The sequence below is a fragment of the Thamnophis sirtalis genome, unplaced genomic scaffold (assembly GCF_051295495.1).
Source record: "Thamnophis sirtalis isolate CommonGarterSnake01/CBP01778 unplaced genomic scaffold, rThaSir2_p1.2 scaffold_3, whole genome shotgun sequence".
Lineage (NCBI taxonomy): Eukaryota > Metazoa > Chordata > Lepidosauria > Squamata > Natricidae > Thamnophis > Thamnophis sirtalis.
This window is the reverse complement of record NW_028261383.1, coordinates 69824643-69848009: the sequence shown is the minus strand read 5'-3', so window position 1 is coordinate 69848009 and position 23367 is coordinate 69824643. Positions and strand designations below refer to the sequence as shown.

The 23367-nt window shown below is 33.8% G+C and overlaps 1 protein-coding gene across 1 annotated transcript in view; it reads right to left on the bottom strand.

Moving 5' to 3' along the window:
- NUP210 (nucleoporin 210) overlaps positions 1–23367 on the bottom strand; it is an 82921-nt gene that overhangs the window by 44322 nt on the left and 15232 nt on the right. The window contains exons 2-12 of the mRNA XM_087709085.1: positions 22983–23119; positions 21378–21509; positions 19869–19965; positions 16845–16995; positions 15227–15359; positions 11113–11269; positions 10543–10613; positions 9052–9158; positions 7836–7976; positions 6619–6756; positions 1342–1497 (exon numbers count right to left, since the gene is read on the bottom strand). Of these exons, the coding sequence (XP_087565211.1) occupies positions 1342–1497; positions 6619–6756; positions 7836–7976; positions 9052–9158; positions 10543–10613; positions 11113–11269; positions 15227–15359; positions 16845–16995; positions 19869–19965; positions 21378–21509; positions 22983–23119 (1420 nt within the window). The remainder of the gene's footprint in view (positions 1–1341; positions 1498–6618; positions 6757–7835; positions 7977–9051; positions 9159–10542; positions 10614–11112; positions 11270–15226; positions 15360–16844; positions 16996–19868; positions 19966–21377; positions 21510–22982; positions 23120–23367) is intronic.

Genomic DNA, 23367 nt, shown 5'->3' with positions numbered 1-23367 from the left:
AATTAAAATAAATTTCATTTTAATTGCTTAAACATTGATGGCATACGCTCATAGGTTGATTTATTGATTTGGAAGTAGCCTATTTCACGCTGTCAATTGTACTAAATCACTTTGTGTCTAATATCTGTATTAGACAATATCTGGATGGTGCCCATCTTCATTATTTTGCTTCAAACCAAACAGTTCAGAAAGCCCTGGCTTGTAAAATAATTATACAGCAAGATTGGTTTATGAGTGGCAACTTACAACATATTGTAAAGTGCAATAAATAGCGTATTTTCTGTGGCATCTGTATAAAACTGTTACCTCAAATACAGGATTAAACCAACACTTGATTTGCATTTATTTCTTTATTATTGATAAAGAAAACATCACAGATGGATGGTAACATTTCATAACAACCACAGGATCAAAGATTTTCATTTGGCATGTCTAATTTTCGAAGCCATCTGCTTACTGCTTCAGGTTAAATTGTAGACCATATGGTATGGTGTTAAAATTGTAATCCTTGTGGAACTTATACACTACTTGCATAATCTGATAATCAAGGTCAGCGGGCAGATGCTTTGTTCAAGCAGAAAATGCAAAGTGTGAGCAATTTAAAATCTTAAACTGAAGATGTTAGTTTAATTTAATATTTGTTCCTTACAAATTCAATTGGGGTAAAGTGCACTCTATTGCTATGTGCTCTGAATCCTGAGTCTGAAAGTAGACTTTTAATTAAACACATCATTTCTGAACCTTCTGGAAAGAAGTCACATTTGCTGAAAGTTTTGGAAGCAACACTCATTTATTTGAAATTTAGGAGAGGATTGAATATAATATTTCAGTACTCATAAAGTACATGTGCAGTTGACCTGGGGTTGTGCAGAAAGCATGGCATTATTGATCAGCCATTACATTCACCTGCAACTTCTGAATCTGAGGCAGACGTTTATAAAATACATTATTTGAGATAAGAGTAGATAATTTGATGGGTCATTCTTCTCTCCAAGTAAGATTTCAGGTAAGTCCTTTTATAGGCTTGGGCTTGGATTTGAATTCTTGGACATGATATTTCACATCCTATGCTCAGTTTTTTAAAAAAATCTATCCTTGTTCTCAACAGTATGACATTTTGTATGAAGTCTGATTCTGAAATACTTACATTTACCTGTAGTTTTAAAATATTCAGATTAGACTAATGTTCTTTACCCTACATAAATAGTTCATCTAAGAAATTAAACTGCCAAGGACAAGTTTCATCAGTTAGGAACTTTCCTACTTCTTGGTGCTACAAGAAGTATCATAAACCTTCTCTGCAGTTCAGAAGGTACCGCTTACAAAATTAATATTCTTTACCTTCATTTCCCCATGGTGTAAAGGATTCTGAACATCTCTGGCATGGATGACACTGATACCAATTGCATTCCCAGTTGTCATTACTCCTTTAATTGTAATTGAAGCAACATTTTGCTGAGATGAGGTCCAAGTAAAATTTCCGCTTCCACCATAAGCCTAGGTTTATAAAAGAAAAGCAAATTAAAACATTGGTGTCATGGTTCCAAGTAATAACTCCACAGAAAGAAAAACTATGAGGCAGGCATATTCCTCAAAGAACAATTTTATTGGAGATATCACATTGGTAGAAACTGGTGAAAACCAACTCTGAAAGTTCCCATGGTTTTCACCTGATTAAAAACTGAAAGTTCCCCCTTTCTCCAAACAATCAGTCACATTGTCCATGAAGATGCTGGCTGGTTGCATGATTACTGGAATCCTCCTCTCTACAGCCACCTGTTGGACTGTCCTTGGTTCCCACAAGAAGCTATTTTGTTTTGGCTACAAAACTCCCATCTAACTATGTTCCCTCTCCCTCTCCCTTCTTCGCATTGTGGCAACCCTCTGTGGGAAGCCTCTGAAATGGCCCCAGCCAGGTTTGCTTCTGAGTTGACAATTAGCTTGATTAATCATTTTTAAAATATATTTGTTAATTATTTAACTCAAATTAAAGAGAATACTTTGGGGTTAGAATGCAGTATTGCAGGCTAATTCTGCCCATTGCCAGGAGTTCAGCCTTAATGGGTTAAAGGTTGACTTGGCCTTCCATCCTTGGTAATTGTTGGGAGCAATACACTGACTCTGTAAACTGCTTAGAGTGGACAATAAAGCACTATAAAGTGACATATAAGTCTAAGTGCTATTGCTACACAAATACTCATTTCTTTCTGAGCATGTATCAAAACAACACACATTACTGCAGTATAATGCTATTTTTCTTTTTATCAGAGGCTGTGCTTGTTGATACATCTAAAATCTATAGTAGAATCAGCCTAGGTATCACATTGTCACCAAATATGTTGGATAATCTGAGAGACTTCAGTAATTAACAATATCTGTAGTCCACATATTGCTTCCTAGGCCAGGACATAAAAGAGGTGATAGGAATGTCACAATTTTAGAAGCTGATTAGTTTTACATTAAAACCTGGAGGCAGCCAACTGAATTATTTTGTCTCACTGCAACTATTGTGTCTACTGCTGAAAGTGTTTCCTAATGACAGAAATTATTTGGAAGTATAAATGCCAAAGGGGAACACAGCACATAGAAAAAGAAGAAACTTGATTTTCTTCCTAATATACTATCTTTATTTTATCCCTAAGGAAAGACTAAGCTACATATATGCATGGCTATTGAAATTAATCAGAAGTTAGTCACTGATAACAATAAAGAGTAACTGCATTTATTAGGATTTCCAGAGAGACTTGAATAGTTCTACACAATAGTATCCTCAGTATTTCCTAAGGTCCTGTATCATAGTTTTCAAAGACCATCAATAAAAGAAAATTTACTTCTTTTCAGTTTTTCTAGGCTGAAAAAGAAAATGCAATTTTTTTTGCTCCATGCTATAGCCCATGAATACAGAAGGATGGATTTGCTTGCGAATTAAGCAGCAGGATAGCTCTTTCTGCTGCAGCTATCAGAGATCTTTACCATCTGTTTAAATTCTGTAGTAGCATACAAATCTAGTCTGAAAAGCATCTAGTAGAATCAACCTAGGTATCACATTGCCAATATGAATATACAATCTGCATCAATAATGATAATGGACAATAATAAAATATCTTCATATCTTTTGCTAGCATGACTCCACCTCCAACATCCTTCCTACCATTCCTTTCTAATGCTCCACCTATTTCTTCCATATGGAGGGCCATATGTGCGGAAGGGCTGCACATGAAGACTAATTTGTCATGGAATTATTCTCAGCGACATTAAGTTACATAAAACAAAGCACAGTAAAAAACCAAGTGTGGAGGTTCTGTTTTAAATATAAACTTTATCCTTTCTCTTCTTAATTAATATAACATGCTACATCTAAAACAATAATGATGATCAAAATTTCATTATTTGCCAGAAAACTGCATTAATCAGATCTTTCTACAGGTAACTTTTTCATCATAATGACTGATCCTGCTTCTAGCACTAGTAGCTGAAACAGGAATAAAATATGATCTTTGAAGTTATTTTAGAATAAATTAAGTCTAGCACCAAATCCAATACTCTGTTCCCATAAGCAAGGTTTTTCATAGATACTAAGATGCTTAAAGTACACTTCTTAATACACATTATTTAAAAGACTCCTTCTGAATTTGTCTAATTGCCAGTCCCGTTACAATAAGTCACCAGGGTAATAATAATGATCTACTATGGAATTCTTGGTGCTCTTGCTTGCAGACATTTCATTAACTGACCAAATAACATTATCAGTGCTAATGAGTGTGGAATTTGCTGTGTTTATATGCAACAACTTGCCCTACCAATGGGCATCTGTTGTTTTCTGTTTGGTAACTGCTTGAGATATTTTCTGCTTGATTATCTCCTTAGTGATTCCTTAATTGGGGTACTGTTTTCTATTTGATTGTTTGTCAGATATTAATCCCTGCTTATCTGGATGTTAACTATTGAAGATGTGTTTTGTTGCCTCCTTAAATTTTTTTTAATATCTCTTTTCAATAGTCTGCAAATGTAGTTTATCTCTATGTGACTATTGATGGCAGATTTGTTTGAGTGTCAAGCTTCTAGAAATTTCTTAGTGTTTTTAGATTTAGTTTGGTCTAGGATGCTCTGTTTCCCAGTTGAATGTATGAGTTTATCATGATTCCCAATATGATTAGGTTTGTGTTATGAGATGAAAGCATTTTCATCATGTCTTCTGACAGCTAGTTGGTGCTCATGGATGTGCTCTGCTAGTCTTCTGCCTTCCTTTCCTCCATAGTAGCTCTTACAGGGCTTACACTCTATTTTGTAGTTAACTCTTGTATTATTCTTTTGGAGCTGCTGGGTCTTTAAACTTACTCAGAATGTTTTGCAGGGATTTAATTGGTTTGTGTACTATGGTGATACAATGGTGGTTGTAGCAGGTTGGTTGGTTGTTTCTGAGCTGATTCTGATGTATGGTTGTATTCTCTTTGTCATAGTTGAGTTGGTTGGGTTGTAGTGGTTTCAGCAGTCGGGCACTTTTTGGTAAAGTTATATTGATATCCATTGTTGGAATATATTGTATAGGCAGGGTTTTTTCCCCTCTAATTCTAGATTGCTACAATGCATTTGTGCTTATCTGATTTACATTACAACAATGCAAGTACAGTAAACAATACCCTCCTGTTCTGCCTCATGATGGTGGAGAACTGGTCCTGGAAGGAATGATTGAAGAATGCTGGGAGTTATGTCCAAAGAACATATTTTCATCATATATTTCCCTCAGATGTGAAAATAGCTAAACCAAGCGGGTACCTATATTATGAAGCTGTGATATAGGAAAATGCCAGGTGCAGTTGATCACTTTAGTAAGAGTGGCAGAGGCATCAATTCATACTGTGTGGAAAAAGACATTGATAAACCACTGCTGTCTTTTTATCAAGAAAACCACATGGATAGAAAATATTAAATGATTGACAGTATTATGCTGGATGATAGTCCTCTCAGGTCAGATGGCACGCAACATGCTATTGAGGAGAAGCTGAGGATTATTTTGGAATGCTAATAGTGTTTATGTTGGATTAAAATCTTTTTATCTAGTTGCTGATGTTGCCATACAGGGGGGGGGGGGAAATCTGAAGCTGCAATGAAAGAATTAAGGTGTGAAGTATGAACATTGTAAATCTCTACAGTGAAAAATGACATGAACTCTCTTATTTCCATTAAGGTCATCTTCTGTACTCTCTACATGAATCCAGAGTTCTCACTTACGGCACAAAGGACATATTATGTGGAAAATTTAACTCTCTGGAGATGGCTGTAATGTTGGGGAAGATGGAAGGAAAGAAAAGAGTATGACAAAGGTTGATTCATTTACAATGGATTCACTGCTGGAAGACCTGGAGGGCTAGATTCAGGACAGATTATTATGGAGAACATCTATGTGATGACTAAAGATTGAGCTGACTTGATGGCACATTATCAATCAATCGAACAAACAATTGAAGATCTAAAACGGCACAAGCTGTCTGAAAATCAAAAATAATGTTCTATCCAAATTGCAGAAAAACATAGTTTAGTAGTTTTTCCTCCTAAGGAAATTACCATATTCATTCTTCCTGTCCTTCCCTTATGCATTTCTACAGTGTTATGTACATTTTAAGGTGGAATCAACCACCTTATTTTAATTTTTTTGTAAATATCATCAATATAAAAATTACAACTAATAACAGCTACAAGCCATGGCCAATTAGAAGAACTGGTTGATGTGAAAATGGCTAAATTCCTATTAATGAACTTTATATGTAATTCTGAAGTGCAAAAGTTCAACCGATTTTCACTGAAGCTTTCAAGAATTCAGTGCAAAGCAATATTATAGAATTTACTTAGAAATAAATGAGGCTTTAATTACTGGGCTTATTCCCAGCTATTAATTATCCAGAACTGCATAGTCTTATTCAAGATTATTTTTTTACATCTTTAATTAGATAGACTAACTAGAAAAGAATCACCAACTTCTGTATCAACCAGCTTGGCACTTTTTAAAAAGCATGTTTCACATAGATATATCTGTTTTGAAGAAAATAATTTCAGTCATGCCAAAGGATAAATCTTTCTAAACAATTTGAAGACTTTACAACTTTAATTGAGCTAACTTTGAAAAAAAAATCCTTGCATAACAGAACTTTCTTGAAGAAAAGCATGTCTGTGAAAAAAAATATTCTTTAAATGGAAGAAACATGAAAAGTACAAAAGAGATGGCATGGCTGAAAGAATATATAAATAAAGCACAATATTATAACAATATTTGGGATATAATACATATGTAGATTTAGGGAACCAATAAGTACTTAAGCAAGTACTTTTTTTAAATTGTCATTTGTTCTTATTTTTTTTGTCATTTTTATATTTGAAATTTCTATTAAAATTTCTCATTTGCAACTATACACAAGTTTTAAAAGATTTCTAAATTGTAAGGTAAAGTAAAATGAAGCTTTTAAGAACAAATGTGGGAAACAACAAATAAATAATAGCAAAACTGTTTTTCCCAATAGAAACAAGATTATGGCCATCAAAGTTAATAGCATATACTAGAACAGTAATGGATCCAATTGCTAAGCTTGCTGTATTCTACTTTTAGATGGCTTCAATACCTACCAGGATTCTGTATTGATAGGCTCCTGCTTTTGCTTGCCATGGAAAGGTCAAAATGCTTGGTTGAAGAACAATGGGAGCATAGATATCTACTTCTTGTTGATTTTGTGCAGGGACAGAAAATGTGTGAACACCTCCATCCTAATAAAATGAATATACATTAAGTAAACATTTTACTTCAATATTCTTTAAAACCTATTTTTATTGGATCAGATGCAGCATGCAGAGAAGCATAGGGCTCCTCCAGACACTTTGTCCTCCCTTTCTGTCCTACACCAACCAAGAACATTAACCTTCATTTATAAGAGGGTTCCACAAGAAGAACTTGATTCCTAGAGATTGCTGTCTTCTGTCAGGTCACAAGAACCTTTTGGAGGGTCTGTCATAACTCCAAACGGTCACTAGGTGATTGGTTATAAGTTGAGGACTACCATATTGGTTCCAAATGTGCAAATGAAACTGGCCAAGATTTCACCTTCAAAAAAAAAAGTGTTTTTTCTATCAGGACAACCTGGTTTACCCAAATACGGGAAGGAGAATACTGCTTCCCTTTTGCCTTTTGCCTTTCAGATCGCAGGCTGTCGCTTTCACAACAAACTATTTTACATTACATTTATATTTACCTTTATTTATTTATTGATAAATATAAATGTAACACCTTCAAAAAAAGTTGGGGGTAGATTTTCCTGTGTGGAATGGGGAGAACGCCATCCACCACGGAACTACTATATTTTAATGGGAACTATACAAATACTGTTTTACACTTTAGTAATGTATAATAAATTATTTATGCACATGTAAAACAAAGTAGAATTATTTTTAACCTTGTTTTTCCCCAGATTGCTAAAGAAACCACTACAAATATAATTATATCCTGAAATAAAGTATTTGCTACATGTTGGTGAGAGGCAGAGGAAATGCCTAATAAATAAATGAGCATAATATCCAGTTTGTCTCAGTATATAAAACTTATTCTTGTTTATCTGAAAGTTCTAATTTCAACAATTTCACTTCTTTATAATCCATTTTGAAATGTAATATATTACAAATTGTAATTCTAACAAAATTCATGAGAATAGTTTTCATATGAAGTATTTTTATTGGATTATATTTTAAATTTAAACAAGTAAATTGGCTAAATGTGGTAATAATTAATAAAGTTGTTTACTTAGTAACTAGATAAGGTTTACAAAAAGCCACTTTTATTTCAAGCATCATACCTGATCTACAATAGATGTTAGTTTAGCAGTAAGAACGATATGCCCTTCTTTTCTTGCTTTTACATAGTGATATGAACCATTCAGAGAGGACCTCATAACTTCAAAATATTCTTTTGGGAAGTACACATCAATTCTGATGTTCTGAAATTTAAAAAGGAATTATCATCAAACACATTTCTTAATAGAAATACCATTAATATATTCTGATGGCAGAAGAAAAATATGTGCTCAGGTTTTTGCTTTTTTTTAAAAAAAGCTGTCAGTTGGAATCAATCTTTCTAGTTTGTCACTTTTTTCAAAACAAATTGCATTAGGTATGTTGCATTTCCAAAAGGAAATCAAAAATGAAAAAAAGGGTAGTTGTGCAAGTTCTGTAATGATTACCATGCTGCTTTTTAAGGTATTTGCAGTTAATCTTTTTAATGATTTGCTCTATGATTTCCCAAATATTGACATTCGATCACTATTGAATCCCTCTTTGGAAGATCAAACAATATTTCCCCTTCTTCAATCATCCATGATCTAAGGTTTCTCAAGACAATAAAAAGTGTAGTAAAGAAAGTAAAAATATGGCAAATGTACAACCATTCCAACATCTAAAATAAAAAAACCTAATTAACTGCTATAATGTTCAACATAAGATCACGTTGCCTAAACCAGACCTTTTAAGAACTGCATAGAAGCACACTAAGAAATTGGGATTTTTTTACAGAACAAATCTCCTTGTAAAAAGCTTGTGCCCTATAGTTTTATTCAAAGACTTTTCATTAGTACTTTACTTCAATATACATATGCGTAAATTTGTTGTCAATTCAAAACAAAGGCAGTAAGAATAAACGCCAGTGTGTTATAGCTGCTTAAAAGGTGTGGACTTCTGCTTTCTATAGATGATCTCTGATCTTAATTTTCCTAGAAAATTTTACTGTTTCCATAAAAGAATGTCAAACTGCTGTTAAAAATGCAGCAGGAAAGGCCAATTTTAAAAAAGTAGCAAAAAATTACTTAAGAGCAAAGAGATAGTTTGAGGGTGGGGATTAAAAGTAATAAGTTATTTCTCATCATTTGAACTAATACCGGTTTCTTTGTTCACATGTTGTCTGTGTTCTGTTTTCACTCTAATCTTAATAGTATTCCTGACTGAAATTTCTCATCCTTATCATTATACTGTATACCTAATGTGATTTTTCAGAAAAATGCTTATTTATGTTTTCCTTACCTCAGATAAATACACCTTATTGCTTGATTTGTCATACACTTCAATAGTGATTTCATAGAACCTCTCAGTTTCCAGCACCCATCTCTCACCAGGATGAATTGAAAATCCTGCACAGCAAAAGCACTGAAAGTCGTAGAGTTACAGAATACTCACCTGATCAAAACACATCAGAGTGGCATAAAGTGTGATTTTATATAAACTTTTCCATAAGGAAATATTTCAAAACCTTGCTGTCCATCAGAAAATTATTTTCCCAATTAAAAATTCAGTAATATATATGATTCAGTAATCACATATTTCCATTTCAATGCTTGGAAATACGCAATTATTGACTGCATTTTTAATTGGGAAAATAACTTTCTGATGAATAGTAAGATAAATTGGACTAGAACTGAAATGGGAATGGGCTGGTCACATAGCAAAAAGAACTGATGGCAGATGGATTAAGGCAGTCATAGAATGGATCCCAGTTGATAAAAAGCATCCATGAAAGAGACATAAAACAAGATAGATAGACGACATCAGCAAGTATTGTGGGCCCAACTCACAAGGAAAGGTCAGGGCTTTATTCTGCAGTGGATAGACAATGGCTAAAATGATGATGATGATGATGAATCACATGTAAGGGTTGTGTAGCCACTTCAAAGAACTTTGAAGAAGTGGGTTAAAGATAGAAACAAGGATGGAACAAAGATAATATTGATTGCACTTTTGGAATATCTCTGTAATTTATGATGTCCAAAATATGCAATGATAAGAACATATAATATCTGAGTTACGGCCTCCTTCCTCTGAAGAATGTAACAATGTGAGCAGTCAATTTAATAATAGTAATAATAAAATAGCATGAACTGCTGAAATCATAAAAAGGACAAAGTAATAGGAAAGGAAGAAACTAAAGTGTTCTGGCACATTAGAATTCAAACAGACAAGTACCTGTCACATAATACCCCAGACTTAACAATTATTAATAAGAAGGGCAAAAAGTCTGGATAGGTAACATGACAGTACCTGGAGACAGGAGAATATAAAGGAAAGAACTGTAGAAAATCACAAAACACAAAGATATGCAAATAGACATAAAGCAATTGTGGAAAAAGAAATTAAAGATGGTATAAGGAGTATAATATCAACAGGAGCCCTGGATGTATTTCCAAAACATCTGGAGCACTACTCAAACACCATCAATGTTGACAAAACAGCCATCAGACAATTTTATAAGGCAGATTTAACACCATCAAATAACATCTGCCATTCCCCAGGTCATTGGGAAGGTCTCCATAGGTGTACAAAAATGCCAATCCACTCTAAACATCTGGCTGACTGTGCAACCAATATTATTTCTATGTCACACGGCTCCCAGCAAATCTACAAATTTATTAAGTACATGACAATATAAGTATACATTTTATATGGAATTAATTAGCTTTGGTTATTAAAACATTGCATGAAGTTGTTTATTTCCAAAGTCAATTAGCATTGTGTACTAACCTAAGTATCCTGGGTCCACAACAAAAAGGGTGCCATTTGGTAATTTAGAAGCCCCTTGCATAGATACACTTATAAATCAGTTAAGGATCCAAAAGTTAGACAATGATAACAAATTAATATTAATTGTTATATGAGTAAAATCTATGAAGTACCTAATTTTGAACATTATAAAGAATCGAAGAAGTCACACTGAAAATTCTGTTACATTAATACCTATTATATTCTTTGCTGTTTGAACAAGTCAAGAGTATTGCTACTTAATGAGAAGCAGTGCTAGTATAGAATATCGTGGAAAGGTAGTGGCCTTTAGTTTTGCCGAATGGGTCACGACGAAGGGCCTGGGACGGAAGAGGCTAGGGGCCTATTGGCCAAGGAGAACAGCTAGGGTCGTATCAGCAGAGGAGAAATGATAGTGGTTAATGGCTGGGGGCAGAACCCTGGTGGCAAACAAGGGGCTGCAAAGGGTACGATGTGAACAATTCAATTCCATGGACTCTAAACACAGGGTGGCTAGTTCAATGATAATTCATTGTGCATAATATGAAAAATCACACACAAAAAAGGATATTTTTGTGGGAAAGTACAAGATTTGCTTGTCCCCGCTGCAATGCAGTAACTGTGCATGTGGCCTGATCCAATCTGGCAATTGGCCAGGCGGTATCTCCCCCAGAGCTGAGTGTGTTGTTCTGAAGTTGTAGCTCATACTGATCAGAAGGCATGATTAGTTCTGTCCAAAATGCAAGACAACATTAAGAAAAAATCAAAGGAAATACTTCCAAATACTCCCCCCCCCCAAAAAAAGAAACACACACAATGCTTTTGTGCTCCTCAAAATATTTTTAAAAGAAAAACACAGCATAGAAATGTTTGCTTTGTACTATAAAGTATCACTTTACCTATTTACTTATAAAGAGTCAAGAGTACAAAGTTACATAAAAAGGCAACAGAACAGTAACAAATTTTCTTATGGCTAAAATCCTCACTACTAAAGCTTTAGGAAGATAAAAATAAATGTATTCACATCTTTTTTAAAAAAAACCTTTCATTATGATTACATTGCTATTTTTTTTGGTGTTGGCTTTCTGCTCCCCAAAGCAAATCTTTCCATCCTTTGGCACATATTAATGAGTTCATCTCAGTTTTCAGATATAACAGAGCCAAAGTAAATAACAGATGCTAACTGGTGAAGTGAAGATGACCTGCCGTGGTTTTATTAATAAACTAGGAAAATATAAATATAACTTTTATATGAATATTTTATCAATGGATATGAATTCAATCAAATTGGTTGTATTTTAAATCAATGGAAAATATTTGTGTGATGAATTATTTCTCCCACTGATTTAAAGGTAAATTAAGTTACCCTAATCTGAATTAGTCAATATTACCTGTATTTTTATATGAGGCCTATTAAATTTGAAGTAAATTTATATTATGGCATTTCATTACATCATCCTGAAATCATCCAGTGATATTACATCTTTATATTCTATTCTATATAGAATTATTTATCTTTTATAAAAAGGCTTTTCAACATCATCCCCATCATCCTCACTTATAGTTTATATAAAATTTCATATTATCAATCTAGTATATATAAATGCTTTACTATCATTATTGATCATTTATTTGACTACAGCTATTATTACTTTATCTTATACATAATACTCAAAGTTTAACTACATTTAACTAAATTTTATTGTGACATTTCATTTCATCATCCTGTATCCTTCCAGAATTAGTGCAGTCCAATATCTCTTGCCATTTGTAGAATCTGTATTCTAAGTGTTTTCTTGATAAGTCTTATGTGGACTTCTCTTGACAACTTGTTCATTGGATATCTTAAAAAGAATTCAAAACCCTCCATCTATTTCTTTCATCTGCTTGAGTTTTGTTATCACTGGTGCTTCTGCCAAAATTACTTTCATTGTTTCTGCCAAATCTTCTCCCCTTTCTTCATCTATGTTTTGACATCTGAGATAGAGTTGCAGTTCATCGATCTCTCCTTTCCGTATTCCGCACTTATCATTTTCCTCCACACTCGATTTGCTGTCAATGTCAACAATTTTCTTATCACTTTCATATGTATCTGTAATTTTTTTGAACTTCTGTCCTCAAATTTCATCGTTGTTTTAGAAGTATTCTCAACTCTTCCATCCGTACTTTCTGTATTTTGATATTTTGATCTATAAATTCAAGACTCTTTTCAATTCTCTCTGTAGTTATTAAGAGTTTTTGAATTTCTAACATAATGTTTTGCAATGTTAGTTCCTTTTCTTCTTCATATAGTGCCATTTTTCCAAGTTATAAAAACTGCCACTAAAACATCCAAGGCTTTTGCTAGGTTTCAAACAAATTCAGTGAAGTTTTTTCCACTGACCCTTTCAGTAAACCAAGCTGATAGCTTTGTAATATCAGATGTTGCCAAGCCTCTAGCCACTAGATGACAGTGTTACATCTTTTCTCTCTGTTTTTGGCTCTCTAAACTCTGAACTCTGGAAACAGTTTTTCTCCGGAAAAGAAAGAAAAAAAATGTTTAAAGATTACGATCCGGCTGAGCCTTGCAAAGAAAGAGGCTTTTTTTTTAATCCACAAACACAAAAAAATGGGAAAAGTATAGAGGAAGAAGGGGGAAAAAAGACCAGTCCAGTTTAAAAGTAGGAGGCATTTGTAAAAAGTCCGTCCATAAAAAACAAACAAAATTAAAGTGAAAATGATAACACGATAGTTTTAAACCAGGGTAAATTCGCCACTTGTTTCCTTCTGTCTTCAGTTTTATTTTAACTCTGAGTCTTTTGGGTTTTCTCTTCTCTAATAATAAAGATGTTTCTCACCATTTCAACACACTGTCTCTCCTGTGCTGCTTCCATTTCAGAGGCTTGTCCCAACCTTTTGTAGCCATATTGGCTGCTTCTCTTGTAGCTGGCAAAAAGAGCTTTTTCCTGGATCAATCAGGGGCTTTGCAATGCCACTGAGATCAGCAGGACATGCCCTTTACTATCACCATTCCTTCAGAATGGTTTAGATCAAAAAAGGATCGTCCAGCAACAGAGATATTTACAGCAATCCTGGAGCCCCAAGATTGCATGTCGTGTCATAGCGACATAATATAATAATAGCTATGCTTAATGGAAGTTTAACAATTATAATAATTTGTATAAATGTACATTAGATTGATGATACTAATAATGGAAAAAACATGGAATTTAAAATTATTAGAGAATGTTATTAATGCTAAAATAATAATGATTTAGAATAGGATACAAAAATTCTTTATTATCGGATATATTGAAGATGATATAATGAATCATTATAAATGGATACATATTTAGAATACCTTGTTTAAAATGGTGAAACAATAATGATAATTAAACAAATAAAGTACAATAATAATGTCTACAAAGATATTTGATTGGCAATAAGTGATATTTGATAAAGCTCAAGTGATGACTATGGAAAGGACAGAGAAAGATTTTATAACCAATCGACACACTGTATGTAGTTGAAGAGGTTCTTTATGTTATATGTTTTGCGTGTTTATGTTTGTTTGAAAATAAAAATTTTATTAAAGAAAAAAATATTACCTGTATTTTTAATTTTGTCTCAGAAGTACTAAATCTTGAAAATGGGTTTAGGTTTCTTAACATTAATTCATTGATTATATTTCTTAATATTTTTTTCCACTTAGCATATCTACTTGTAATTTATCCTTTAAGGAAGTTAAACTTGAGAGAGAATCAAGAACCATAAAAACTGAGTCCAAATAGCAATTGAGTGAAACATTTTAAATTTTGTTTTACAACCAAGTTGATATTTTTAAACCAAATGCTATAAAAGATGTTGCTGGCTTTCTCAAAACAAAACAATCTCTCTTGACCTCATACAAGCTCCTTTGAATAGAGGGGCGAAAAGCAATTGAACATTACAGTATCAAAAAGAATTATTGAGATCATATAGGAACTGAAGTATGAAAATGTTGCTTCACTGACTCTTTAGAAAAATAGGCCAATAACATGGTAGAAATTTAATTCCAAGCCAGAATATACAGTTCAGATGTGGCTTTGTGTTACCTAATTTCAGTGGTGGGATTCAAAATTTCTACCGGTTCTGTGGGCATGGCATGGTGGATGTGGCATGGCACGATGGGCATGGCAGGGAAAGGTTACTGCAAAATTCCCATTCCCTCCCAATCAGCTGGGACTCGGGAGGCAGAGAATAGATGGGGGCAGGGCCAGTCAGAGGTGGTATTTACTGGTTCTCCAAACTACTCAAAATTTCCGCTACCGGTTCTCCAGAACTGATCAGAACCTATTGAATACCACCTCTGCCTAATTTTTTAAGGCAACCCTTTACTATCCTAAGTAACAAAGATACAATTAATACAATGTTCCTGTTATTTTTGTCTGTCTTCTCTCTCCCCTACCCATTCCCCATATACACAATGGACTGACATTTTCAGGAATTTACTCAAGTTCATATGATGAAATTTAATTGAAACAATCTTTTAACTCTCAAAATGTGTTGACCAAATATGTGTTAAACTAATTATTAAAGGACACAGGAATCTATTGGAGCAATGACTTGTGGACCCTGTTATGACTTTATTAACTGAAACATAGTTGCACCATTATATAGATCTGCAGGAAATATATGTAAAATATTATACCTGGACAAAAAGACATACCTGTCATTTTCCCTCGCCTAATTTTCATGACTTTATATTGTACTGACATTCCTACTAGTAGGTAGACATCATAAGCAGGGTTTAAAATGATGTTTTCCAAAGTAAACAATCTGACTTCAGCACCAGGCACATTCTGTTGGTTAAAAGAAGAATTTAATTTAAAGATACAATCATACACACATTTTTAAATACCAGTATGTAATATTTATAAATAAATTCATGAAATGTGAATTTTTAAAATGCAAAGCTGCATGCGAGGTTACTACTTTATTACTACTACTATAAAGTTACTGCTTTAATCAAGAGTAAGATCAGCTCCTATGATATTTTGGGAATAAATATTTTAAAAAATGGAATTAAAAAATTCTGCTGTATGCTTTGCATGGCACAATGATTATAAACTGAAGATTTCTAATTCCTTATTATAACACATCAGTGTGTGTTTTTTGCAAAATACAACATGTCATAAATGTATGAACTGTTCAAATAAGAACAGTTATAATAATAATCATCATCACTCATTATTATATGTTGGCCTATTATTGTAATAATGATTGAGTAGATGTAGTCATTATATTTAGAATAGAATAGAATAGCATAGCATAGAATAATAACTTTATTGTCACTTTGAATTTACACTAATTGGCATACATTAAAATGAAATTTTGTTGCACACAGCTCTCAAAGGGTCACTATCCTTTGTGAGTTCTTTCAATGCAATTGTGGAACCTGATGAAGAATGGGGTAATTTGGGCATTTTTTAAAATTCATTTAGGGGTGAAGATCATCTCTATTTGTTCCAGTAGTGATGGCTTTCCAGAAATAAACACAAGTCTTCCAGAGTAATTTTTTAAAAACTCAGCTTTAGAGTTTAAATGTTTTATTCTGGATGCTTATATGTCTTTATGATGTAACGGTTTCACACCTGCAGTGGAATTTTAAAAAAAATTACATTACAAAATACAACACAAATGAAACAAAAAGGCAACAGTAAAAATATTGGGTTTCTGTCTGGATGGTCTCTTGTGACGAGCCGATGGACAGAGAATGGAAGTAGTGATCTTCCTCCCATGTTTGGGCATACCTAAACTCTAAATAGATACCTTTCACCCTGGCTTGGCTGATAAGGAGTCGAACTCTGTGACTTAGTGGTTAACACATCTGCCTAAGATGCAATACAGCACAGGTTCGAATTCTAGTAAGGGTATGGCTAGCTGATGAGAGCTAAATAGCTTGAAATAGATTTATACTAGTCTCCCTTTATTTATTTATCAGCACAAAATACAACACAAATGTAACAAAAAGGCAACAGTAAAAATATTGGGTTTCTGTCTGGATGGTCTCTTGTGACGAGCCGATGGACAGAGAATGGAAGTAGTGATCTTCCTCCCATATTTGGACATGCCGGGGGTTGTATGTGTGTATGTGTATGTGTGTGTGTATATATATATATATAGTTTTGTCATGTTCTCATCATGAGCCAAATAATAATAAATAAATATAAGTTATAACTCTAATGGGTATCACTTTAGTATCATCAAAGGATTGTAATCATAAAAGAAGAAAAATATTGGTTGGAAAATGACTATGTTAAATGTAGCACCTAGAAGTAACTTACCTTATACACAGTTTCCTCTATTCTTGCTTTGAGTTTTGAACTCCCTGTTTTCATTCCAGATACTAAAACAATATCTCCTTGTTTTGCAACTTTCTCCATCTCTAATATATATGAAGGTGGTGTATATGTTGATTCAGAAAATTTCAAAATTCTGTTAAAAATGTTAATTTAGATATTAATATTATTTCTTTTTAAGGTTGATAAAGCAGTTTCTTGCAGAAACTATAATGATAAATAAACATTGTACAAAGCACAATAGAATAAAATATAATATAAATGCAAGCAGTAACGAACATTAATGAAATTGATTTTTTTTCTACTATAGCTGAAATATTTCAGAAAAGCTTGGTTTAAGTATTCCACAAAAGGCTATAAGAATGTGGCCATCTTTACCTCAAGTAACTGTGTTCCAAAAGAAGGGAGGAAACTCACCTGAATGACCCCTCTTGTCATACCTGCTGATAAAATGGGACTTTCAGTTGGCACTCTTTTCATCTGGGTTGGATAGGCAGAATATACTAGATACCTGGTTCCAAATCATGTGGTCATTATGGACAGCTGTTTTAATACTTTTAAGTTATATTACACTATCTTGTGTGTTATGTATCTACCTACAACCTAACAGATGTGGAAGGCTCCTTGGTGTTTCTTAAAATTCTTTTGAATATTACTTCAGGAGGAAGATGAATAGGAAAGGGAGAAATATAGTTTAAAAATTGTTCAAAACCCAAGTTATTTTATATGTGGATCATATTTAAAATCATGTCCACAGACCCAAAGTAATTTAGAAATAATCAAATGGAGTTTAAAGTTCAGAGTGGCTGATATTACATTTATCTGGTAATTTTCTGGAATTGTTGATGAAAGTTTCAAAGATGCCGGCTTTACTTAAGAATTTCTACTCATTGCTAGCTGACTTCCAAATAATAACTCCATAAATCCAATCTGATCTGAATGATGGCATCACGCTTCCCAAATGTCTAAATATCCAATACTCTCAATGCCGTTACCAAAATATTTCTTTTATAATAACTAGCTTTTAACTTTCATTTATTCATCTTTTTATCCAATTTAATTCTAATACAACTCTTCTGATATTTTTGCTTTTTTTAAAGTGTATGTTAGCTAAAAAAAACATTGTGTCCTTATGAGCTGATACTCTGCCAAGATTATTTATTAAATTATAAAATTGTATAAATGTAATATGGTGGTAACTAACAGTACTTATTTTAAAATACAACTAAAACTTCTCCAAAACTACTAGAGGCACAATAAAACATCAGAAGGTTGAAAGGAGAAATACCCAAACAGTGGTTAACAAAATATCCAAACAGCATTTAAACCAGATAAAGCTAAAGATGAAGCTAAAACATTTTTAAAAGCATTTCTCAAAACCATAAACGTTTGTCTCTTCTATAAGGAGAATGTAAAAATCCAATGGAATTTTACAAAATTTTGTACAGCTAATAACCATGAACCTGATTCAAGATAGATGCATGAATAATGGGAAGGTCAATAGAGACTCCCAATTTTGCTAATTGGTTTTGTAACAATTTGCTTGGCTCTGGCTGGAGCATCTGTTTTGATCTTATCTGGAACAAGATCCACTGACTATAGTCATTAATGCATCTCTCAACTAGACTATTGTAATTTGCTTTAACAGGATTGCCCTTGAAATAGAATACTCTACAGAATGTTTTTATCTATCTGATAATGGGACAAAATTATTATTGTCATATTTCACTGGTAATATATAAGTTGAACTGACTACCAGTATTTTTCTAGGTTCTATCCAGGTGCTTGTTAACACTTATAAAGCCCTATATGGTTTAGGATCTTCAAAACATTTATTCAGAATTGAATCTGCCCACTCAATAAGTCTAAATAAAGTCCCTATTGAGATAGCTGCTACAACTCTACAATAATACAATAAAAATCAATAAATACAAAAAACCAGAAATGAATAGAGTGGAGTTAGATCTCATAATTATGGCATAGAATACTATTTCCCCAAAGCTTTAACATGCTTCCAAAAGATAATGATAGCTACTTCTGCAGATAAGGTATTTTACAAGAGGGGAGCTCCTGCAGAGAATGCCACTTCTATGCTGCCTCCATCAAATGTGCATACTGTGAGTGTGTCTGTGTGTGTCTGTGTGTGTGTGTGTGTCTGTGTGTGTGTGTGTCTGTGTCTGTGTGTTTGTGTGCGTGTGTCTAGAATGACTTTTTAAAATTACAGATAATTCTTTATAGTGCTTCTTGGTCTTACAATTTTCAACATAAGCATATACCAACTGGACAAGTTTGAATACTTGGCGTGAAAGCAACAGTCTAGCACTATTAGTTAGAACTAGATAGATGAGACAAGTATATTCTCAAGAAAGGTCCGTAGTTTGTTTTCAAAAACTCTTTGGCAAGCCATCCCCAAATATCCATCCCATGTAGGAACTGCAATTAATTACAAGTGTGAATTGGTAACATCAGCTATAATTAGAGTAGTTAACTGGCCTTTAATAAAATGTTCAAATATTCAAAACATATGGAGGCAAGTAAGAGTACAGTCAAATATAGTGGGAATCTGGGAATGCATCTGTAGAACTCTAGAAAAATCAATATTTCCTCCATACCTTTTAAACAAATATTCTTGTTTAAAAGGACTATATCGGGGTAAATTAAAATCTCTAGTTTACTGCAATCAGAACTGAAGAAGCTTCTTCAATGAGAAGCAAAATGCCTTCAAGGAGAAAACAAGGACAGTCCAGTTGTTTTTTGAAAAAGCACCTTTGAGTATTACCATGAACAGATCTGCATGACAGCAAAAGTTGTGGGTAGCTAAAATAGAAGAAAAAATGTAGGGAAAGAAGAAAGAGAGAATAAGACTGAGTTTTAATCTTTATGTAGGTAAAGGGCAAAAGAAGAAGAAACCACAAGTATGGGAAATAGCTCACCATTTACAAACGCTCTAGCCATTTAACTAAAATCTACATTTATGTACATATGAACAGCTGAATAAATTAAACTTACTGTAGTGCATTATGGAAATCTGAGAATTCATTAGTTTCAGAGCTTTTCACAATGGTCCACTCAAAAGCAAGTCCTGCCAATGTGCTAAAAGTGTTTCCTTTAAATAATGGAACATCAAAACAGTTAGAATGTAAAGACAACTTTCCTTCATTTGTCAAACTATCTGCACAACGACAATATTTTGGAATTACAAGGAAAATAAAGCAGAACTGCACAAACATAAAGTGATTGGATAAACTCATTTCAGGAGCAGTTGGCAACATGACTAAGTGTAATGACCTGGGGAAAGAGGAATAGAGGCAGAACACAATTCATTTATCTAATAGAAAATACAAATTCATATTAAATATTCTATAAATATAATACAAGAAGTAAAATATTGCTATAAATGTAATAAATGTATATACATCAGATACATAACATGAAATTTGATTTTTTTTAAATGAAAAGATTTAAAATGGCAACTAGAGAAAATTAGAAAGGGAAGGGAAACTATCTTCTTTTAGTAATACCGTCAATGCCTCATTAACCACAGAAAGTGAAATTGCAACTGATTATTTGCAAGCACATTTTCTATTCAATAGACACAATACGTAAATGATCCCAATCTGACTGCAAACACCAAATGATCAAATATCACGATCCAATGCATATATCCCTCTGCAACATACATTTGGCTTTTCAAATCCTAGCAATATCCCTATTACTGATAACAGTGATACAGAAAGTGCATTTACTCTAAAAATAAATGTTCCTTGATATTCGTCACAGTTCTGATTCATGAAACAAATGAGATGCCTCAAGATAGCTTATTTGCAAAAAAAGAATTATCTCTACATAATTGCATAATGTTTTTGAACTTCATACAAACATCTCAACACAAGTTCCCATAATAAATCTTAGCAAACTTCAAATCTCTGGTTTTTTCATGATATAAAACCATCATCCTTCAACTTTGTTTGGAATAAAACATATAGAATTTCTACCCTGGAGTTCTGGAAGTTAGTTTTCCTATATATGGATGACATTTACAAATGTTCACTATGTGTACTTCCTGACTTTAAGTAAAAAGAATTTAACATTATTAATATTTAATAATATAGTACAAGAGTGCCAACCTTGGTTATTTTAAGAGCTTTGAACTTCAACTCCCAGAATTATCCAACCAGCAGACCACAAGTCCCAGAATTACCCATCCTGCATGGTTGTCTGGGGTATTATGCGATTTGAAGTCTGCAGGTCTTAAAGTTACCAAGGTTGGGTGCCTCTCATATAGTGTATCATGGAGAAAAGAGATTTCAATAAGTAAGTGTAATGGACAAGGTTGTATAATGATAGTTCACTGTTTTCATGGTGTATTTTTTAACGCTACGAAAGTAAGGCAAATTTTCTTAAAGTATTATTGAAATCTAAACAAAAGCAAAAATACAATATGAAATCATGCACATGAAAGAGCAAAGTACTATCATTCTATGGATTAAAATGTTGAATCCGTGATAGATTGGATACCTTCGGAATCTCGGGCTTGAATTTTCAGCTGCAGTGGTGAATCCTCAAGATATAATTCCTTTGTTGTAGATACTATGTGAATAGTATGAATAACATCAACTATAGCATCACAGCGAAGGACCTGGCCAGTCACTTGATGAAAAAGAAGAAAACATTGTTACTAATTCAGTGAACACTGAACTTTAATACAGTGACCAGTTTAGCACAGCATTCTGTAACACAGTACCTCTAGATGGTCAGGACCAGTGGTGGGTTCCTACTGGTTTGCCCAAGTTTGGCCAAACCTATAGTAGTTTGGCGGACGGGACGCTGGAACCGGCAGCAACCCAGACCTACCAGACCCCCGAACCAGTTCTCCCGGCAGTGCCATAGGCACCACCATCTTGTTTTTTGCTTCTGCGTATGCACAGAGTAATTTTTGTTGTACTAAATCTGCGTGCGCAGCACACATCAATTGCACAGGTGTGCACAGTGCATTCCTGAGCAAACCGGCAGTAGTTTCTGCCAGAACCCACCCCTGGTTAGGACTATGACTATGACCTACCATGCTGTGCAGGAATTTTGTCCAGAATTACTAGATAAGAGTAATCTTATCCCAAAGGTGCTTTTTCAAGAGGCAAGTGGACTTTCTTGTTTTTTCTTTGAAGACTTTCCACTTTTCATCCAAGAAGCTTCTTCAGTTCTGACAGGATAGTGGGGAATGAAGCTTCTAGGATGAGAAAAGCACCCTTGGGACAACCATGGTGCTTGGATAACTGAGAATCTCTATAGACCTTTAGCAATATAATTTGGGATGAACACCTTTTGAATGGTGTGGGAGTAGGAATGGATTTCCAGAGAAAAATTGCAGACTACAGGAACCAGGAGCACTACTCAGGTGACCCTGATGACACATAAATCTCCAAGTGCTTTAACGACCCTCTAAAAGGATGCAAATAACCAGCTGTCTGCAAGGAATATAAATCCTTCCATTCTCCACCATCCAATCAGAGCTGAAGAAGCTTCTTCGATGAGAAGCAAAACGTCTTCAAAGGAAAAGCAAGAAAGTCCAGTTGCCTCTTGAAAAAGCACCTTTGGGAAAACCATGATCTGGATGGCTGAGAATCTCTACAGACTTTAAGTGTGCCAATTCCTTCACTGCCCTGTGGGTTTATAATCTTACAGTTCAACAAACTGAACTGGAGTATGCAGGAGAGTGTAGGTAGTCTGGCTCCTTCAAAACTGCTTCCAGATGCATTTTGATGCACGAGCATGCACACAATTGGAAATCACTGACAAAGCAACCACAGATCCATGTCATTTTTACAGTTCAAAGGGGGCACTTCATACACGCTGTTACATGTACAGCACTGAATCTATCTTAACTTGGCCAAATTTCCATCCCACAGGAATCATGGGTCCCAGATTTTGAATACATTCTGAAAATTAGCCCATTTGAAGTGTGTTGACTCAAAAATGGCTGCTCTATGATTCAGCATTTTATCCAAACGGTTGCAAATAATCAAACAGACACAAGAGTTTTAGTAGTATATAGATGTAGAAATCCTGTAAGTGCTTAAAATTTAGTCCTAATAAAATATTATAGAAGAAAGAGACAGTACTTACAAACATCTTCAGCCAAAATAATACTTGTAAGCCGTGTTATTTGTGATGATCTGGCTTGAATAGTAGCCTTATGTGAACAATGATGTTTATCTTGATCTATAGCATCTATGCTAGCAACTTCTGGTCTGGTGGAAGACCTATTTAAAAATATTAAAAATATTACAGTTATAAACCAATTATAACTGCTGAAACTCTTTGTATTTTAGTCTTTATAGCGAAGAGTTTTAGAAATTGAAAATAGTGAGAACAGCTATTAGGGCTGGAACTAAGAAAGCAATCAGTTGTCATTTCCCCCCTATTAAGCAATGGATTAGTGAAACAAGATGTGACCGTTTTTCATGTTCAGTTAACAACTGTAACTGTAACTTTTCTGATGCTTTGTGAT